Source organism: Carettochelys insculpta, chromosome 9 (assembly GCF_033958435.1).
Source record: "Carettochelys insculpta isolate YL-2023 chromosome 9, ASM3395843v1, whole genome shotgun sequence".
NCBI classification, from domain to species: Eukaryota; Metazoa; Chordata; order Testudines; family Carettochelyidae; genus Carettochelys; species Carettochelys insculpta.
The window spans coordinates 13075424-13095789 of record NC_134145.1 but is presented as its reverse complement, the minus strand read 5'-3'; the positions used below and the strand labels follow the sequence as shown (position 1 = coordinate 13095789).

The window sequence follows — 20366 nt, the reverse complement described above, 5'->3', positions numbered from 1 at the left end:
TTGGGGCTCGAGGAGAGGGATCTGCGGGGTGCGGGGCAGTTAAGGGGTTCGGGAGGACAGGGTCAGTTGGGGGGGTGCAGAAGGGGCAGGGGGCAGTTAGGGGGTGCGAGGGCAAAGGGCAGCGAGAGTGGGGGGCAGGGGGTAGTTGAGGGTGTGGAAGGGGTAGGAGGAAGTTGAGAGGTTGGCCGGCAGGGGGCAGTTAGGTTTGCAGAAGGGGCAGGGGCAGCTGGTGTGGCCGGCGGGGGCAGTTGAGAGTGCAGAAGGGGCAGGGGCAGTTAGCAGTGCAGGGAGTGACGGGGGCGTGCAGGCCTCTGAGGGGCTCAGTATTATGGATCCGGTGCTGACGCTGGGTGCTGGGCTCTTGTTGCTGGCGCTGTGGGTGCAGCACAAGGGGCTGGAGTACCTGTTGATCCATCACCGCTGGATCTTCGTCTGTCTCTTCCTGCTGCCCCTCTCCGTCCTCTTCGACATCTACTACCAACTGCGTGCCTGGGCCGTGTGGAAGCTGCACAGCGCCCCTCTGCAGCACAGCAAGCGTGTGCGCCACATCCAGGCACAGGTGAAAGTGAAGGGACCAAGAGGCGGGGGGGGGTACATGGGTGGGGAAGGTGCAAGTGGAGGGGGATCCTGGCTGACTTTGTCAATAATCCTGATCTTAAATAGTCACAACATCCTTTTTAAAGCCATGTTAATTAACATGAGCTTGTTGCTGTGGTTTAAAAAGGATCTTTTTCATCCAACCGACAGGACCTGCCAGGCACATGCTGGCCTGGCACTTCTTAGAAGCTGGTGCTTGCTTGTAAATAGAGAGTCTTGCTGTGAGTACTGCTCTGCAATCTATGCTGACTACTTATGGTTTTCCAGGAGAATCTTGGGCTGTTGGTTTTGGCCTTTAAAGCCCCCAGTGGTGTATGACCTACTCACCTCAGAGACTCCTTTTCTCTCCATGACATGCTGCCATAACTGAGATCAGCATGGGTGCTCAAGCTGGAGATTCATGGGTATAAAGAGTGGAGCTGCTGGTAGAATGTTCCCTGTGAGAGCTCCTCAGTGTTGGCATTTATTTGTATAGCTGATCCAAAACAGCCTGAATTTTATGAAGTTCAGAGCATCTTTCAAAACTTGTCAATTTCCCCAGGCAGTTGAAAACTTAGCAGTGCTATTGCAAAGGTAGGGATTTTTTTATTCTTAAATTATTTATTCTTAAGCTTGTTTACATGAGTACATTGTTGACTGACTGTTCAGTTTGGAGGACTAGTGGATGGTTTTTTTCTGGTCTGTACTCCTGGTCTCGTCCAGGTGGGGTAGCCTTACGAGGAGGGAAAGTTCCCATTGGCATAGGTCACGTCCGGGACATCAGAAAGGAAAGTCTGGCATTTCATAAATAGCCTGGCTCTCTGATGCTGGGTTATCTTAAATTATATGGTAACACTTTGGGCGTATTTTTAAGAAAGGAAACCTGAGGGTCTGGATGGGCACCCTTTTTACAAATCTAATTGTGATTCTGGTGTACCATGCACCAGCTCTTTCCTAGGTTGTAGTTATCTGATGAGCACTAGCAAATTCGTAGTGGGAGAGCTAGCCAGCTCACTTGTGTGTTAGTATCATTCAAGGTAAGTTTTAGAGTTGCGAGGCGGTGTTTAGAATCTGTAAAATGCTTGTAATATGCTGCATTCATTAATCTTACTTGTCTGTGTCCCATGTTATAAGGTAATATGTAAGTTTGGCTTTATAACTGTAACAATGTCTGCTCTGAACTCAGGAGAAGAGGTGGTTCCCCTGTCCATCAAGAAGGATTATTAACCCTAAGTAAGCCATTGTAAAGCATCACAGTGCAGGTTTGAGTTAATGGTCTTCTCACTCTTATAAAGTTTCTACATGCAAGGAAGCTTGCTCCATTATCTTAAATTATGGATGGATGAAACAACATGACAATTCTTCATCTTTATGCTCTTTGAACTGTCATGGTGCTGGAAGCAAAAGCACAGATTTCCTAAGTCAAGCTCAGTTAGCCCTGAAAAGAAATTAGTACAGACAGAGTACTAGAATGCTGTTACCTTTTTGAACTAGATTATGATTTATTTGCATATATATATTGTCTGCTTTAATCTGCAAATAATTTCTTATTTTTTTCCCTACTTAATAAAACCTTAGTTAATTTATCATAAATACGGCTCCAAGTTGGTCACAGAGGTTCCAGAAATCATAGATTCCATGAACTTCAGCATACTCCATTTCTGCAGGTGGAAGCATGGCTGACCCCACGCAGTTGGACCCTAGGACAGCCAGAGCAGCTACTGCTGGAGTGCCCCTCCCCACCTCCCAGGACAGCTGGAGCAGCTGCTGCTCCTGTGACTCCAGGCTGCAGTCTCTGTCCAGCCAGAGCAGCCACGGTTAACCAGCACTGGCAGCTGTTTCTCTGGACCTGGACGCTTCCCCTCAGCAGATCTCCTCCCACACTGGCCCTTAGTTTTAATCACAGACACTTTTAGTGCTGTGGCACCTTGTAGACTAACATATTTTCGAGCCTAAGCATTCGTGGGCAAAGATCCTCTTTGTCAGATGCATGAGTGGGGGGTTCCAAAGGAGGGTTTAAAGAGGGAGTCTCAGTCAAAGGGAGGGCTGGAATGGGCAAGGTCTGTTCAGTCACAGAAGATGTGGCCAATTATCAGCAGTTAATGTGGAGTTGTGATCATCAAGAGAGGACATCTTGTCAACTCTGGCCCTCCCCTTGATTGAGACTCCCTCTTTAAACCCTCCTCTGGAACGCCCCCCTCCACCACTCATGCAACTGACGAAGCAGGTCTTTGCCCACCAAAGCTTATGCTCCAAAATATCTGTTAGTCTATAAGGTGCCACAGGACTTATTGTTGTTTTTGAAGATACAGACTAACTTGATTACCCCTCTGATGCTGGGCATTGTTAGTGTAAGTCATGGACAGGACATAGACTGAATTTTTGTTCATTGCCTGTGACCTTTCCTGGACTTTTTCTAAAAAATATCCATGAGTAAATTGTAGTCTGAATGGTAGATACACCTTGGAGAAGTCTGCACATTCACAGAATTCATTTTGGGCAATAATTTTTTTTTTCTGATCAAAAATACATTCTGCCTGAGAAGTGCTGCAGTTCTGCCTTTTGCCCATCAGAGGCCACTTTGGTGCCAGAACAGACAGCAGCAGCTGACTGTCAGTAACAGCCAGCACGAGGCTGCGTTCATCTCACAACATCCTGTCTTCAGAACCAGGTTAAGAGGCACATGATGACAGGGAGGGAAGGGCGGAAGAGTGGTTCACATGGAGCTGTGGTGGGGTGGTGAGGAATCACAGACTGAGATTTAGAAGAACTAATGGAGGAAAGACTGGTATGGAGGCTCATAAACCAATGGGATGACAGCATTGAGCCAGGGCTATACAAGGACAGGGGTGCAGGGATACACAAGGATGGGAGCAGATATGCCTGACTAAATGGGAGAAACTAAAAGTGAGCCAAGGGCTGCATGGGGGGAGGCTCCCCAACTCCCAAACAATCCTCCCCTCCCCAAAAAAATGTTTCTACACTTCTCCTATGCACACCCAACAATAGCCCTCCAAGTTCACTGGCAGATGCTTTCCCTTTCTCTCAGATCCTCCATTTCTCTGGCTTCCCAATGCCTTGTCATTGCTTCTGAGGGTTGCGGGACATACGTTTCTGTATTGTAGTTTAAATGAATTACTTAAAGTTCTGTATTTTTACGGGCATACTTGATGACAGGTATTTTGAAATAAATTTCCAATACACTCAACACTGGTGTGATCATACTGTGGTGTTTTGACAACTAGAATTTGCAGAATTTTAATTTTGGTGCAATTAAAAACTTTTTTTTTTTTTGGTGCAAAATTCCCACAAGAGTATGATTGGCTACAAATGTTATAAACTTGGAAACACAGAAAATCTTGTTAGTGGGATTTGAAGGACTGCTTGCTAGCTGGGGCCCTGTTTGAAGTCAGAGGGTGATTTTTGCTGAGCTTATTATGAGGTTTGCACATTCTCTTATTGTTAGTGTTTATACTTAAGAATAAATGTGCTTTCTTAGAGCTATGTTGCAATTTAACTGTGGCCATTACACTGCTTACTTTTCTTCTCAGAGATGGTATAGCAAACCTACATAGGCAGTATGACTTTGCTGGGAAGTTCACTGTGTAAGCTGGGAGATGGACAGCCTCGACACACCCTGCTTACGAAAGGGAGAGTTGCATGTCTCTGCCTGGTGGAGTCAACAGCTGGGGAGCTGAAGCTTAAGAGTGGGTGCGCTTGCTGAGCCACAAAGAGGAATGCAAATTCATTGCCCTGAACTGTGACAATAACCTTTTACAGGTGCAGGAATGGAAGAATGAAAGTAGGAAAACATACATGTGTACTGGCCGACCTGGCTGGCTAACATTATCACTACGTGTTGGAAAGTACAAGAAGACTCATAAGAATATAATGATCAATTTAATGGATATTGTAGAGGTGGACACTGAAAGACAGGTAATACCAAAATTTTGACATTAAGTACTAAAGCTTACAACATTTTATTATGGTTATTGCTTAAAAAGCCAATATGTTCCCTAAAGATAACTGAAACCCACTTCTTAAAAAATTATACAAATCCAAGTGTGAATGTTTTCGTGTCACCCTTTTTTAATGTGATTTTTTTTTTTTTTGTCCTGTTGTACATATCTGCTTTGTGCCACTGCATGGGAAATAGGCAATCTAGAACTAGATCCATCTTCTGAGTGATCAGGAAATATTTGGATTGTAGAAGGGAGCGTTTTCCTCCTAGGAGCGAAATGAGTAGACACAAGATACACATTCCTAATGTAACTGAATGCTCTTGAACAAGGCTATCAGATGAACAGGTCTGGTGGAGCCTCTTTATCATATTGAATCTTGTTTTGTAGAGCCTCCACTCCGTACAAAATTTAAGGTTTTTTCCTTTTTTCTTTTTTTGGTCATTTAAGAAATAACTTTCTAACTCTAATAGATTACAAATGTGAATCTGTTTACTAATCAAGGCAAATAATGTCAACTTTGTACACCAAAGTGTTTCCGTTTAAATAATGCACATGCTTGATTTGTGCAAATTGACACTGTACCACCATAGGCATACTTTTTCATAGTCCCAGCTTCATTCTTATTGCAGGATTTGTGCAAAAAAGATGATCCTACAAAGTGTGTATGCACTTTTCCATGAAATGTAGGCCTTAAATTTGTTTTACAAATAGTAAATCAGCTGTGAACAGATTTTGAAAGGAGTGTATGGCCCTTTGTTTTTAAATATGTAAAATCTGTTTAACAAGCTGAGGTCTGAATGATAAATAGTCTCAGAAGGGCAGCCATGTTAGTGTATAGCTTCACAAAAAAAAAATCCAAGCAGTCCCATAGCACCTTAAAGACTAACAATTTTATTTATTAGGTAATGAGGTTTCGTGGGTAAGACCCACTTCATCAAATGAAAACAAAAAAGCAGTCATGTAGCACTTCAAAGACTAAGGCCATTCTACACAGGCCACTTCCTTTGGAAGTAGCATGCTAATACATGGAGCGAAAGATGCTAATGAGGCGCGGATGCAAATTCCCTGCACCTTATTAGCATAACTTCATGTGATTTGGACTCCGGAAGACTGTTCTTCCTAAAAATTTTCAGGAAGAAGTGGCCTCTGGAAGAAGGACTTTCTTCCAGAAGCCCCCTGCCCCGGGGCCGCACTTCTACATGGCATTTTGGAGTCTGGAAGAACAGTCTTCCGGACTCCAAATCACATGACATTATGCTAATGAGGTGTGGGGAATTTGCATCCATGCCTCATTAGCATCTTTCGCTCCGCGTATTAGCATGCCACTTCCAAAGGAAGTGGCCCGTATAGAAACGGCTTAACAACATAATTTACTAAGTGATGATAATTTAATAATTTATAATTATTAATAAATTATTATATTAATATTATTACAATTTATTATCACGTAATACCATATTTTGTTAAAGTGCTACATGGCTGCTTTTTTGTTTTGATAGAATACAGACTAACACAGCTATCGCTCTGTTACTATTCATCAGATGAGTTTGACTTACGTTTTGGAGATTGAAACATACACCTCTTTTCAGGATGTGGTATTTGTGGGGTCAGGAGACCCTAAGCAGTCTTGCAACTATTTTAGTTATGCTCCTAAGTGTCTAAATTAAAGAGCAGGATTAACAATAAGAAGTTTGATCTGCATTTGTGTAGTGTCAACATTAATATTTTAATGCTTGCATTTTTAGGTTGTCCGTGTAGAGCCATTGGTCACAATGGGGCAGTTGACAGCACACCTGAATCCTATGGGTTGGACTCTTCCAGTGGTACCAGAACTTGATGACCTTACAGTAGGTGAGGATTCTTTGTAATTAAAAGAGAGCGCGTCTTGGTGTATTTTAAATAGCTTTTTATATATGTTGAAGCACAAGACTTCTCTGAGTTTAGGCGGCTAACATTCAGCTTTATTGAATTCAGTAAGGCAACAGATGAGCCAAATTGGACACTAGTAAAACCAGGTCCAGCAAGGCTGCTTGATGCAGCTAACCCTAGTATTTTATACCCGTATACAAACAAGCCCAGTGTCAGAGGCAATTAGTTAGAGAATCGTAAATCACTTTCCAAAGAGAAACCGTTATCAGCAAGGAAAAACAGGTACAAGGGAGCTGGATCTCCAACTCCAAACAGTTTATTAACACATTCCATAGAGCTCATCCTCCCAGCCACTCCCAAACAGGTCGAGGAAAGGACAGGCTCTTGTGTGCGTGCAGAAGTCGGGGAAGTGAAATGGCTTCTGTACAAGAGGGCTTCCACATATAGTACGCTATGATGTTCGGTCTCACTTTTCTCAGATATCTATGTTTTTAAATTCTTGCTGAATTTTGTATTCTGCTATCACATGTTATATAGAAACACAAGGTGGCTGAGTTAATAATTTTCATCGGTTCAGCCTCTAATAGGGAGAGAGACAAGCTTTTGAGCTTACACAAAACTTTTCTCGAAAGCTTGTCTCTCTCACCAATGGAAATTGGTCCCGTAAAAGATACTGCCTTACTCACCCACCTTGTCTCTCTCATGTCTAATATAACACTCTATGGGTGTGTCTACACTTGCATTCCTGTTTCGAAAGAGACATGCAAATACAGTAGTAGTAGGCATCCTTCGATCCTGAGGGATCATGGGTTTGCGCCCCAGTTGGACTGATTCGAGCAGCGTCTTCTGTGGCTGTGCAATCTAATCCGGGAGTGGCAGTCCTTTCCGCACTGTGAGCAGCAGTAGGCAGATATCGCTCTGGTATCGCAGGCACGGATCTTCCTGAGGGCTCTCCTGTCTTCCACTTCCTTCACCAAGGTAGTTTCATACACAAGAGCTCCTTCACTCCCTGTTTCCAGGCATGCCTGTCTGAGGCGAGCGAATGACAGGTGTTCACACTGATAGAGAGAGCGCTGAGGTCACACTTGCACATGTCCTTGTAGCACAATTTAGGTCGCCCTTTTGGCCTCTTTCCAGATGCCAGTTCGCCGAAGAGGAGGTCCTTCGGTGTTCGGCCATCGGTCATGCGTGAGACATGGCCCAGCCAGCGCATACGCCTCTGTTTGAGAAGGGTGAACGTGGAGGCTGTGCCTGCCCTCTCAAGCACTGTGCTATTAGGGACCTTGTCCTGCTATGAGATACCGAGTATGCACCTAAGGCAGCGCATGTGGAATGTGTTGAGCCACTGCTCTTGTTTTGAGTGCAAAGTCCATGTTTCACTGCCGGTACGGCAGTGTGCTCAAAACACAGGCTGTGTAGACCTGCACCTTTGTGTGCACAGTGAGCTTATTGTTAGCCCATACTCTCTTCATCAGCCTGGAGAACGTTGTGGCGGCTTTTCCAATGCGCTTGTTGATCTCGCTATCAGGTGACAAGTTGTCCGAGATCGTTGAGCCTAGGTACACGAACTCATGGACGACTTCCAGTTCGTAGTCTAACACGTTGATAGATGGCTCGTTACCCACGTTTTGGCCCATCACCTGGGTCTTCTTTAAGCTGATTGTGAGGCCAAATTCCATACATGCATCCGCAAAGCGAGTTATGAGTGACTGCAGTTCCTGCTGAGTGTGAGCAGCAATAGCTGCATCATCAGCAAAAAGGAACTCCCTTAGATGCTTCGTAAGCACCCTGGTCCTCGCTCTAAGCCTCGACAGTTTGAAGAGGTTGCTGTCTGTTCTTGTGCGGAGAGAGCTTTCCTCTGTAGCAGTTCCGAAGGCATATATGAGCAAAACTGCAAAGAAGATGCCGAACAGTGTTGGAGCCAGCACACACCCCTGCTTCACTCCGCTGAGAATCTCAAAGGGTTCAAATGTGGATCCTTCGTATACGACGGTCCCCTTCATGCCTTCATGGAAGGCCCTAATAATGCTGAGCAGAGTTGGGGGACAGAATCGCAAACAGACCTTTTCTGCTGTTGAGGTCAAATGCCTTGGTCAGGTCGATGAAGGCAATATACAGAGGTTTGTTCTGCTCCCTGCACTTTTCTTGTAGTTGCCTAACAGAGAAAACCATGTCTATGGTGGACTGTTCAGCTCTGAACCCACACTGAGACTCAGGGTAGACTCTCTCTGCAAGAACATTGAGCCTCTTCAGAGCAACACGTGCAAATAGCTTCCCCACAGTACTGAGAAGGGAGATGCCGCGATAGTTGTTACAATCGCTTTTGTCACCCTTGTTCTTGTAGACAGTAACAATGTTAGCATCCCTCATATCTTGCGGTACGCTGCCTTCTCTCCAGCATTGGCAAAGTATTCCATGCAGCTCTGAAACTAGAGTACCACTGGCGCATGTGAGGATTTCTGAGGGAATACTGTCTCCTTGGGGCTTTTCCAGAAGAGAGTGCTTTCAGCGCGTCGCTGAGTTCCTCCAAGGTGGGCTCAGCATTGAGTTCAGTCATGGTGGGCAGAGGCTCAATGGCATTCAGGGCTCTCTCTGTAACTACAGTCTCTGGCGTACAACTGTCCAGCCAGACATGCAAATAAGGGAAATTGAAAATGCAAATGAGGTGCATATTTATGTATCTGGTATCTCATTTGCATATTCTTCTTTCCAAAGAGCTAGAAAAGGGAATAAGTGTTCTTTTGAAGATTGAGTTTACTTTAGAAAGAGCCGTGTCTACACTGCTTTTGTTTCAAAAGAAACTCTTTTGAAAGATTATGCAAATGAGGTGCCAGATATGTAACTCTGCACCTCGTTTACATTTGCAATTTCCCTCATTTGCACGCCTCTTTCGAAGAGGAATGCAAATGTAGACACAGCCCATATGTTATATTTTAGACAGACATTTGCTCTTTAAAACTGCTATCAGGAATAACATGAAAAGACTTCATTTTCCAGAAGGCTTTCTTTAGTGTTTTTCTCTTTGTTCTTAAATCATTTTCATTTTAAAGGGAAATATGTTTCAGTTGAATACATTCTCTTGTTAAGGTGGTCTGATCATGGGAACTGGCATTGAATCCTCATCCCATATCTATGGACTATTTCAACATATCTGTTTGGCTTATGAACTTGTTCTTGCTGATGGAAGCCTCGTGAGATGTACACCAGTAAGATAAAGTGTTATTTTGCTATGATTTATAATGTTATCAACTGTTGAATGTATGGACATGTAATTTAGTATGACCTACTTTTTGCAGACTGAAAATTCAGATCTATTTTATGCAGTGCCCTGGTCTTGTGGTACTCTGGGGTTCCTGGTTGCAGCAGAAATAAAAATAATTCCTGCTAAGAAATATGTAAAATTACATTACAAGCCTGTCAGAGGTTTGGAAAAAATCTGTGAAAAGTTTGCTGAGGAATCTAAAAAGAAAGAGAACAACTTTGTGGAAGGATTGGTGTACTCCTTGGAAGAAGCAGTCATTATGACAGGAGTCTTTACCGATGAAGCTGAAGATAGCCAGGTAATTATAAGGAATCCTATTCTCTTACTAGATTTTTAGTTCTCTTGCATGGGAAATATTCCAGTGTATGACAGTAGTAGGATCAGTACAAGAGGCATATTTTAAGGGATATTGAATTTGCTTGAATAGCTGACTATATCGTTGGCATTAGAATTTTGCTGGTAAATATCAACTCAGGCTGTAAGCTCATATGTTTTTTAAATTGATGAGTCTTTTCTGATCTTAGCTTACGTCACAGCTGCTGCTTTGCAATGTCAGAAAGAAAAAAAACAATCTGGACTGTATATAGGAAACATACCTGGAGGCAAATGTAGTCACAACGCAATTATCCAAACTAACATCTGACTAGAACATCAGGGTTAATGTTAACAAAAACATGCCATGCGTCTCTTTAATGGCAGTTCTTCTGAAATGCTTATTGCTCTAAACTTCAAAACTGTGATGGGTTTTGGCTCATTACCGGCTTGAGAACAGAGTAATATTCATAGAATACTGACACAAGTTCCCATGTTCAACTTCCTTTGAGCAGGACAAACCTTATTTTAACTTACCTGCAATGAGGTAGGTTTATGAGACACACAGATTGGCACACTATAATAATTACTCCAGGGGGGAATTCTGCACCACTGCAGAATCCATGTGCCCAAGATGCCCCTCCCCCCCCCCCACCGAATAGTAGATTCTGACGAGGAAGAGAAGAGAAGCTGAGAGAGGGTGGCACACCTCTCCCCAGCAGCAGTCCCAAGCAGGCCTCAGCTAGACTCCTGGTCACTATCATAATGTGCCTGGAGCAAAAGTAGAGGGTCTTTGAGTGTTTTTGGGACAGGTGTAGGCAGGGCAGGCCTGGCTCTTGTGCTGGGGCAGGGGCAGGCACAACTTGCTGCTATGCCCATGTCTTATGGGAGGATGGTTCCATCCCCACGTAATCTCTGTGCAGACAGTTGACTGTAGCTCTCAGTGGGGAGGCAGCCTTGGTGCATCTCCTGTGCTCCCACTGCTGCACATGTTCTGCAGAGGCCTGGTGGTCACACAAGCAGTTATGGGTGAAATGTGGGGAACCTTGGCCAGGGCTATTTAGGGAGAGTGAGCAGGCATCTGCCACTCCCCACCCACTGCCTTTCTTAGAAGAATTCTGCTCAGTGTGCTCACTTCTGCCCCAGGCAGAACTCTTACCCACAGTGCTGCGAGGACAGGTTTTCTCCTCCAGGAGCTTGGGTTCTCCGGCTGCAGCTCCCATGGTCAATTTCCTGCACTGTCCTAGGGCCTCTGGCAGTGGTACAGGCAAGGAAGGGATCAGGGCTGGGGGGAGCAAGGGTCCCCCACTGGTGGTGGTGGGGAATCAGAGTGGCCCCAGTGTTGAGGTGGCGGGGAGAGACCACAGGGTGCCAGTTCGTGTCAGCAGGGGAGAGAGTAGTCAGTCTCTAGAGGAAGGAGAGGTGAAAGCATAGAGCTGTGTCCTGAGGGAGAGGGCAGTGAAAGTGGGAGAAGCAGATGAGGGGAACAGTCCCTGAAGCAGGGATCCTGAGAGAGGGGGAGCAGAGGAACGATGGGAGATTAGAAGCTGCTGAGTGGGTATTGGGGTTTGCTTGCCTTCAGAGAAGCAGGGGGCTCCCTCTCCTCTCCCCGGGGACTGAGGACAGACTCCATTAAGCCAATGCAGTGGTTCTCAAACTGTGGAGCAGGGCTCACTTTATTTGGGTTGCAGCACAAGGGCTGGTGTAGACTTTCTGGGTTCCAAAGCCCCGCTTCCTGGCATTGAGGCCAAAGCTCGAGGACTTATGTTACAGGCCTCCTGCCTGAGGCTGAAGCTTTAGCTTCTCCTCCTCCCCACCTCAGGGCAGTGGGGCTCAGGCTTTGTCCCCCCTGACTTGGGGAGGCAGGAATTAGACGGGGTTAGGCTTTGGTCCCTCCTTCTGGGGATCACATAGTAATAGTTGTCAGAAGGGGGCCCCAGTGCAGTGAAGTCTGAGAACTCCTGAGCAAATGCATTCTCTCAGCTTTCTCCCCATTGGTAACATGTAACTTGGTCCTGCAGTGAAGATCTTTGTGGGTGCAGGAGATTCTTTAAGCTGTTTGTATTGTTACAAATATGTTGGCTGAGAAGTATTTTGAAACAAATTATCAAAATAATTGAAAATTACATGATTGTATTCCTTTGAAAATATATGCAACATTTTTAAAGTTTTGGTGCAGAAGTCTCCCAGAATTAAATAATAGTTAGCAACTAAGCTGAGCTTTTATTCTGGAGCGTCCTAAGCACTTTACTGAGGAGATCAGCATAATAATCACCTTTTTGCAGATGGGGAAAACAAGGCAAAAGTACTTGGCCACAGTTAGCCAGCAGCTTATCAAGAAGCCAGGAATAGATGCTAGATCTCCTGAGTGTCCCATCCAGCTTCAACCACAGGGTCACACTACAGCATGAAAATCCCTTTTAAAAAGTCCGAACGCTTATTTAGCATTGAAACTGTTCTTTTCTTAGCATAACTTCAAAGCAAAAAATCTTAGAGCACCATAAATATTTGTATTTCTTAATTTTCATGAGATAATTCTTTATATTGGTGTTTGTTTATATGTGATATATCTTCATTTTCAGATAAACAGAATTGGTAACTACTGCAAACCATGGTTTTTTAAGCATGTGGAGAAGTACCTTAGAGAGAATCGAACTGGAATAGAATACATTCCCTCAAGACATTACTACCACCGACATACCCGGAGTATTTTCTGGGAACTCCAAGTAAGCCTTAGACATAAGGAAGATTTTAATTTTTCTTTTGGAGTACTTTGAACATAATCCTTGCAGATTGAATATTCTTTTCCCTTAGGAATCACCTATGTATGTCATAAGTGAGTAATTCCTTTTCTTAAGGCAGAAGGAATCCAGATGAAGTGGTGGCAGATTTAGGGGTTTCTCTAGTTACGATGTCTCTTTTTGCATTCCATCCTGACATTTTTTTTTATACAAATGTATGAATGTAAAAGCTAATAGCCCCAGTACCTTCCTTTTTTAATTTCTCTTTTAGGACCACATTCAGGGAATCACTTAAACTTATTTTAGCTTTTATCAAGCATGTTCTGCGTACTTTTCCTGAATTGAGACATAGTCTCGGTATCACTGTTATGTCTACACTACGAGATAATATCGATTTTAAGGCATTTAGCCCGATTTTAGCAAGTGCCTGTCTTCACTGTAAATTCCATTAGCTCAAATTATGGAGCATAATATCGATGTCATAAAATCGTCGTAATCTGATGGATGTAGCATTCAGACTGACCCTAAAATTCCAAATGAAGGGCAGTGAGGAAGCTCCATGTCTTTAAATCGAATCCATTGGCCTCCAGAGAGGTCCTGTATGTGTCCCACAATTCCCCACAGTTCTCCACTCTGCCTTCTACCACTCCCACTGCTTTCAGGTGTGTGGGAATTAGGCAGCAGGAAGACTATTTCAATTTGGAACCTGGAAGCCTGTGTCTATATGGTCATGCTTGTATGAGAGGCTGAAAAATCTTCTTTCTTTGCTAGCCTGGCTGTGGGGTCTGTGGTTCTGTGTCTACCTCTGCTAGCTGTCTTCTTTTTCTGAGCTGCCTGGCGCCAGCAGCTGGCCCCCACCCTCCCCGCACCATGCGGCAGCTAGGCTGTGGGTGGGACTTGTGCTTGTCTGATAGGACAAGAAGCTTCTTTTCAGCCCTTTACATTTTGTCCTGACCCCCATATCCTTTCCCTCCCCTAGAGGTGCCACACAGTCTGGAACTTTCCTGTGCCCAGCACATCTCATGGCTTAACTAGGGACCAATAAAAGGACATGCTGAACATGCTGCCAGGGAACTTGCACGCAGTGAGTGTCCTGGAGCCGCCCAGGGAAAGTCTCCCTCGGCAGCTAAAGATACTTGGGCTGGCAGCTATTCAGGGGCTTTGCAGCAACACAGGGGAAGTCTCCCTCAGCCACTGTGATAGTCAGGGGGGGTCTTGCAGCTGCCCGGGGGAGGTTTCCCTCGGTGGCTAAGATATTCGGGGGCTGCAGCAGGGGTGGCTTCATTCCGTGAGGGTGGTGGCCATCCGGCATAGGCTTAGGCATTATGGCGATTCACCTTGGGGTCTTGAAGTACATGCTCCTTGCCCCACGCATCCAGGAGGGTCTGCACTTCTGGACCAGTCCAGGAGGGACCCGCCATTGTTGCCCTCGCCTGGCTCCTGGGACCCCTCCAGATGATTCCTTGCAGTACCAGGGAGTCTCAGGCTCCCTCCTGGTGTGCCATGTAGAATGCTGGCTAGAAGGAATGGGGGCAAGGGTGTTTGCAGAGCAGCTTGTAGCTCTGCTGTTTGTGCACAATTTCTCAGAAATTTGCCACTAGAGTGGCTGGCCTTTGAGACAGAATTCTTGATCTGAGGATCTTCTTTGCCAGGAGGTCTAAATCCAGATCCAAAGATCCAATGCTTCTGCATCCTGTTACGAAAACCTGTCTGCTGGGAAACTCGAAATCTTTTTTCTAACCTTTTTTAAGAATTTTACTACCCACCTCTCCTCTCAATTATAAAAAGGCACACCTCTTAGGTAGGCAAGCGAGATTCTGCCTGGAACAGGGGACATTTAGTTAACACGGCAGGGGAATGAGGGGAATAAAATGCAGGAATGAAATGTGGGAAGATGTCATTAGATACCCACAGCCACTTGCGGGGCATTTTTTTTCCCAGTCTGCACCAGTGAAAATACCAGAATGCTATGGGGCTCAGGGAACTGTGGGATAGGTTCCCACAGAAAACTGCTACAACAATCGATTTTTGGCAACTTGTATGTGTCAGCAATAAGTTGATTTTGTGGGGCGCATGTGGGAAGGTGAGGATGCTCAAAATCGAATTTATAAAACCCAGTGTTAAAAAATTGGTTTTAATAAAGTTGATTTTAGCTCGTAATGTAGACTCAGCCTGAGTCAGACCAAAGGTCCATCTAGCCCAGTGTCCTGTCTTCCGTCGGTGGCCAGCGCCCCAGAGGGAATGAACAGGACAGGTAATCATCAAGTGATCCATTCCCTGTCACCCATTCTCAGCTTCTGATGGGCCTATCCTCCAAGAATTTATCTAGCTCTTTTTTAAACCCCGTTATAGTCGTGGATTTATCCTCTGGCAAGGAGTTCCACAGGTTGGCTGTGTGAAGAAGTAGTTGTTTTTGCTTGTTTTAAACCTGCTACCAGTTCATTTCATTTAGTGAACCCCTAGTTCTCATGTTACGGGAAGGAGTAAATGACTCTTCTTTATTCACTTTTTCCACAGCATTTATGATTTTATAAACCTCTATCATGTCCCACCTTTGTCTCTTTTGCAAGCTGAAAAGTCCCAGTCTTATTAATCTGTCTTCATATGACAGCTGTTCCATACCTCTGATCTTTTGTTACCCTCTTCTGAACTTTTTGCAACGCCAAGATATCTTTTTTCAGATAAGGGGACCACATGGGCACACAGTATTCAAGATATGGGTTTTGTCGACATTCAAGATTTATATAAATGCAATAGGATATTCTCTGTCTTTAAAAAGATGAAACAGGAAATTCAGTGTAAGAATATGAATGCAGACTTAAGGCTGAGAATTTACTCTGCCTAAATGTGCCCAGGATTGCTATGAATTTTGAATTTCATCATTTAAGTGTTTGTCATAATAAGGATTAATATAGAACTTTATATACGTCCCCAGTGCTGAATTTAGGGCTCTCTCCTGTGAGGTAATAAGCTTGCTCTGCGCCTTTAAATGGGAGTTAACTTGGCAGGAAGTACTGTAAGATTTTTTATATATTGGATCTTGAAAAAGGTACGTTTTAGATTTCTTTTGATCAAATTCTTATTTAGCTATTTTAAAACCTAAGGTTTGGTGAAAGAGGATATTTTGTGTGCACCAGTGTGGCTATAAATTCTAGTGTATACTAGTGTCTCGCATAATAACTTCCCCATCTGGACCTTGCTGGCAGGCTCCAAACGGCCCGTAGTGCACATATTCTTGTGTTTCTCTAAGGGCACAGTTACACTACAGCAATCCGTTGACAGAAGTCACTGTCAGAAGAGATTTCCTGACAACGCTTCTTTTGGCACAATGCGGCCACAAACAAAAGTCAGTGGCTGCTTCTATACTGAGTCCATAGTGTCAGAAGTTTGATGCAAAGGAGGGCTCTTGAAAATGCAAATAGACACTCATTTGCATATTCACATGGGTAATTTGCATATTTGTGTGAGGTTCTCCTGCCAGCAGAAAACAAGCAGTGTAGAGGTGGTGTTGTTGGCAAAAACCCCCTCTGTCGGCAGCTCCTTATGCCGGAAAAAAAATCAGGTATAAAGGACTGCCAACAAAGGGGGTCTTTGCCGGTAGAACCACGTTCACACCGCTTTTTTCTGCCATCAGGGCGATCTTGCGCATATATGCAAATTACCATGTGAATGTGCAAATAAGTGACTATTTGCATTTTCAAGAGCCCTCCTTTGCATAAAGCTGCCAACACTACAGCTCAGATTCAGCCAGTGAGAAGAATGCTCTGCTCTGTCAACAGAGCAGCCAGACTACCCGGCTGATCTCTCAACAAAACAGGTACCCAGAAGCACAGCGGACAGAACCTGCTGATTGTCCTGGATGCCCTGTCTGTAAAGAGAAGACCCTGCAGAGTGTCCACACAGCTTTTTTTTTTATTTTTTGTCTACATACTGTCACTAAATGCATGTTGTGTGTGGCCGTTCCACTAGTTTTGTTGGCAAAACAAGGATTTTTTTGGTAAAACTTGCCTGTGTAACTGAAGCCTAAAATGTTGTACTCTGTAATTAGTTGGTTTGACCATATGTTAACAATGTTTGAATGGATTTAAGAGTTTTTCTTGGGAATCAATGTATATATCAGTAGGAAAAGAGTAAGGGAACTGAGTATTGAAAGTTGTTTGTACCTGTATTAATGTAGCTTGACATGAATGTCGCCAATTAGAACTACTAAAAGAAAATACGATTTCCTGTTGCTCTCAAAATGCAAATACTGATTTTTCAGCTCACTTGCTTTTACTACCTTTGTTTTCATTTTCTCTTAAAGGATATCATTCCCTTTGGCAATAACCCCATTTTTCGTTACCTCTTTGGCTGGATGGTTCCTCCAAAAATCTCACTATTAAAACTGACACAAGGAGAAGCTATTCGAAAGCTCTATGAGCAACATCATGTTGTACAAGACATGTTGGTTCCAATGAAAAGCCTTGAAAAATCTATCAATACCTTTCACTGCAACCTGAATGTAAGAACACATTTCTCTAAAACTTGGTAAATGGAAGATTGCCCTATGAATGGTGATTATTGGCATCAGTACACACTTTGCACAAAGTATGTGTCCTATGCTAAACTTGAGAGGATTTTCCCAGCTAATTAAATGCTATTAAGCAGATGTAACATGAAATGTTCTAACAAAGAGATGCAAGAAAAACATTGAGACCCAGAAATACCTGATTTTACACCCTTACTTCACAGATTTTTTAAAAGAAAATTCTATAACTTTCTCCTTTTATGTAGTAAAATTGGAAATCCAGTTTCTGTTTATGCAGAATCAATTGGGTGCTGGGAATGAATTTCCCTATCTGGTCTTCAGAGAGAGTGAGTTCAGTTGGTGCAAGAAATACAGATGTTATAACAGACCTGAACTTTGGTCTTAGTGGGTACCAGTAAAATGACTTTCTCTCCTTTGATTTTATTCATAATTTGAATCTTAAATGTGTGTTCAGTTAATGATTTGGGACAGTTTTTCACTAGTGTCTTAAAGCTATTCTGTTTTTTATCTAGATCATTGTTGCCCAGCCTAAGGGTCATGACCCCCAGAACGGTTGCAGGAGAGGTTTGGGGGTGTGGGTCACAAGTAGGGCTGCCATCAGTGGATAGGAAGCAGGGCTGTTGCATGGGACTCCATGTCACAGAGAGCCCCACAAAGCTAATTTATATGGTTCAGTCACATGCCATGCGCTTAAGATAGGGGGTTGCAGTATCTTTATGGAAGGAGTCTCACAAACTTGCAATTTTTTTTTTAAAGTCTAAAAGGGGTCACCCGTACAAGAGGTTTAAACAGTGATCTCGGTAACTAGAAAATACGACAAATTATTATGCTTTCTTTTTTTGCTTTTTTGGTCTTATTCAACATTGTGTTAGGTTTTACTGTAAGGTTAAATGAGCTGGGACAGTAGAATTTAAAAGGGCATCAGTATAAGTTCTGTACTGAAAATTGGAGAAGAGTGGTGCCCTTTTCTCTCTCCATTTTTGCATGCTTTAACAACAGACAACTGATTCTGTATTTTTACAGTTGGTGATACAAAATTATCTTTGCAGGTTTACCCTCTGTGGTTATGTCCATTCATATTACCCAATAACCCTGGCATGGTCCATCCAAAAGGAGATGAACTGGAGCTGTATGTAGATATAGGAGCTTATGGAGAGCCTAAAACAAAACAATTTGAAGCCAGAGCATCTATGAGACAAATGGAAAAGTTTGTCAGAAGTGTACATGGGTAAGAGTCCTATTCTTCAAGATAACATTGTAGAATGTATTACCCTGGAGCTTAATCAGATTTACTTAACTTTTCAGTTATTACAGTTTTTAATTACTGATTCTGATTTTATGTATTCAATATGCCTTTTAAATTTTAGGCATTGCTTGCTTACAAAAAAGCCACTCTGGTTGAGATTCTGTGCTGTGCTTCTAAGTAGCATAGAATGTGCAGCCCACCGGGAGTGGTGGCTAACAGTGGCTGTGTCTACACTAGCCAAAAACTTTGAAATGGCCATGCAAATGGCCATTTTGAAGTTTACTAATGAAGCACTGAAATACATATTCAGCGCTTCATTAGCATGCGGGCGGCCACGGCACTTCGAAATTGACGCGGCTCGCCGCCATGCGGCTCATCTGGACAGGGCTCCTTTTCGAAAGAACCCTGCCTACTTCGAAGTCCCCTTATTCCTATGAGCAGATGGGAATAAGGGGACTTCGAAGTAGGCAGGGTCCTTTCGAAAAGGAGCCCCATCTGGACGAGCCGCATCAATTTCGAAGTGCTGCGGCCGCCCACATGCTAATAAGGCACTGAATATGTATTTCAGCGCTTCATTAGTAAACTTTGAAATGGCCATTTGCATGGCCATTTCGAAGTTTTTGGCTAGTGTAGACGTGGCCAGTGACTTTAAGCTGTTCTTGCATCTTCCTGATATTGGTCTGCTCCTGGAAATGGAAATGCAGTTCCTATGTAAATTAAACAGCCTGCCTGTGGTTTAGGGACATGTCTGCATTATAGCACAAACCAATGTCACGTCCAGTTCTCTGTAGTTTGTGAGAAAAATCATGACGCCAGTCTTTCAGGAAAATAAACTATTCCACACTATGCAAACCAACAGTAGAATTTACCCAGACATATTCAGATGTAATCTATCTGCTATTCACCTCTCTGTTTTAGTGTCATACCAAACTAATTTTTAAAAAAATTTGAGAAACTAACAGGGAAAGAAATCATCTTAAGTTAAATATGAAAAAATACTTCTTAAAATGTATTAGTGTATTTATCTGCCCACCTCACCAAAAAGTGACAATGGAATGTTCTGTTAGCTTTTCCGTTGTACATAATGACTGCTGTTTCGAAACAGACATCAATATTCAGTCATCAGACTGGCTGAATAAGTATCTGATATAATGAATCTGTCCATTTGTTTAAAAAAATATTTCAAAATATTTTGTAGTGTAGCCTTATAAGCTGTAGCTCATCCTCAATTGCTTCATTTTTTTCTATCTGATATTTTGCAACAGTATTAACATTTAATTCCTTATCTTGTCTTTTTCTTTCAGGTTCCAGATGTTGTATGCAGATTGTTATATGAACCGTGAGGAATTCTGGGATATGTTTGATGGGTCACTGTACCACAAGCTAAGGGAGCAAATGAATTGCAAAGATGCTTTTCCAGAGGTGTATGATAAAATCTGCAAAGCAGCACGGTACTAAATCTGGATAACTTAAGCAAGCGATCAGGGAAGGGTGGATTTACCTGTCGTAGTCAGTATATCCTTATAAAAACTTTATCACTGTCCAAATAAGCTTATGTTGATGTTTAAAAGTACAGATTTCTATTTTATAAACTCACATTCCATAGCTTTTGGTATGTTTTAAAAACAGTTTACCCACTTCACAGTAATTTTCTTTAAGAAATCAAGGTACTAGCCTATCACCTTCTTTGTAGCTTAGTTGCAGACATGGTGATATCTATGTCATTTAACATACAATAGACCCTTGAGTTACGTGAGGATTCTGTTCCGTGCACCCTTACATAACCCAGGGGTCCGGCTTTTTCCCCAGCAGAACACACGTTCTGCAGCCAGGGAAGCAGCAGAAAGGTAAGTCCTGGGAGGTGGGGGCA

General features: G+C 43.3%; 1 protein-coding gene across 1 annotated transcript; it reads left to right on the top strand.

The window, feature by feature from the left end:
- Positions 1–268: 268 nt before the first annotated feature.
- DHCR24 (24-dehydrocholesterol reductase) lies at positions 269–20366 on the top strand. Its single transcript, XM_075002791.1, has 9 exons — positions 269–559; positions 4357–4512; positions 6284–6389; positions 9495–9613; positions 9704–9967; positions 12564–12707; positions 17026–17223; positions 18300–18478; positions 19801–20366. Exons 1-9 carry the CDS (start codon positions 329–331, stop codon positions 19952–19954), a joined length of 1551 nt encoding a protein of 516 aa, XP_074858892.1. The 5' UTR covers positions 269–328; the 3' UTR covers positions 19955–20366.

Coding starts and splice junctions, on each gene's coding strand:
- DHCR24 (XM_075002791.1), top strand. CDS start 329: ATGGATCCGGTGCTGACGCTGGGTGCTGGGCTCTTGTTGCTGGCGCTG. Junction 560..4,356: donor TGCGCCACATCCAGGCACAG/GTGAAAGTGAAG, acceptor AACCTTTTACAG/GTGCAGGAATGGAAGAATGA. Junction 18,479..19,800: donor TTTGTCAGAAGTGTACATGG/GTAAGAGTCCTA, acceptor TTTTTCTTTCAG/GTTCCAGATGTTGTATGCAG.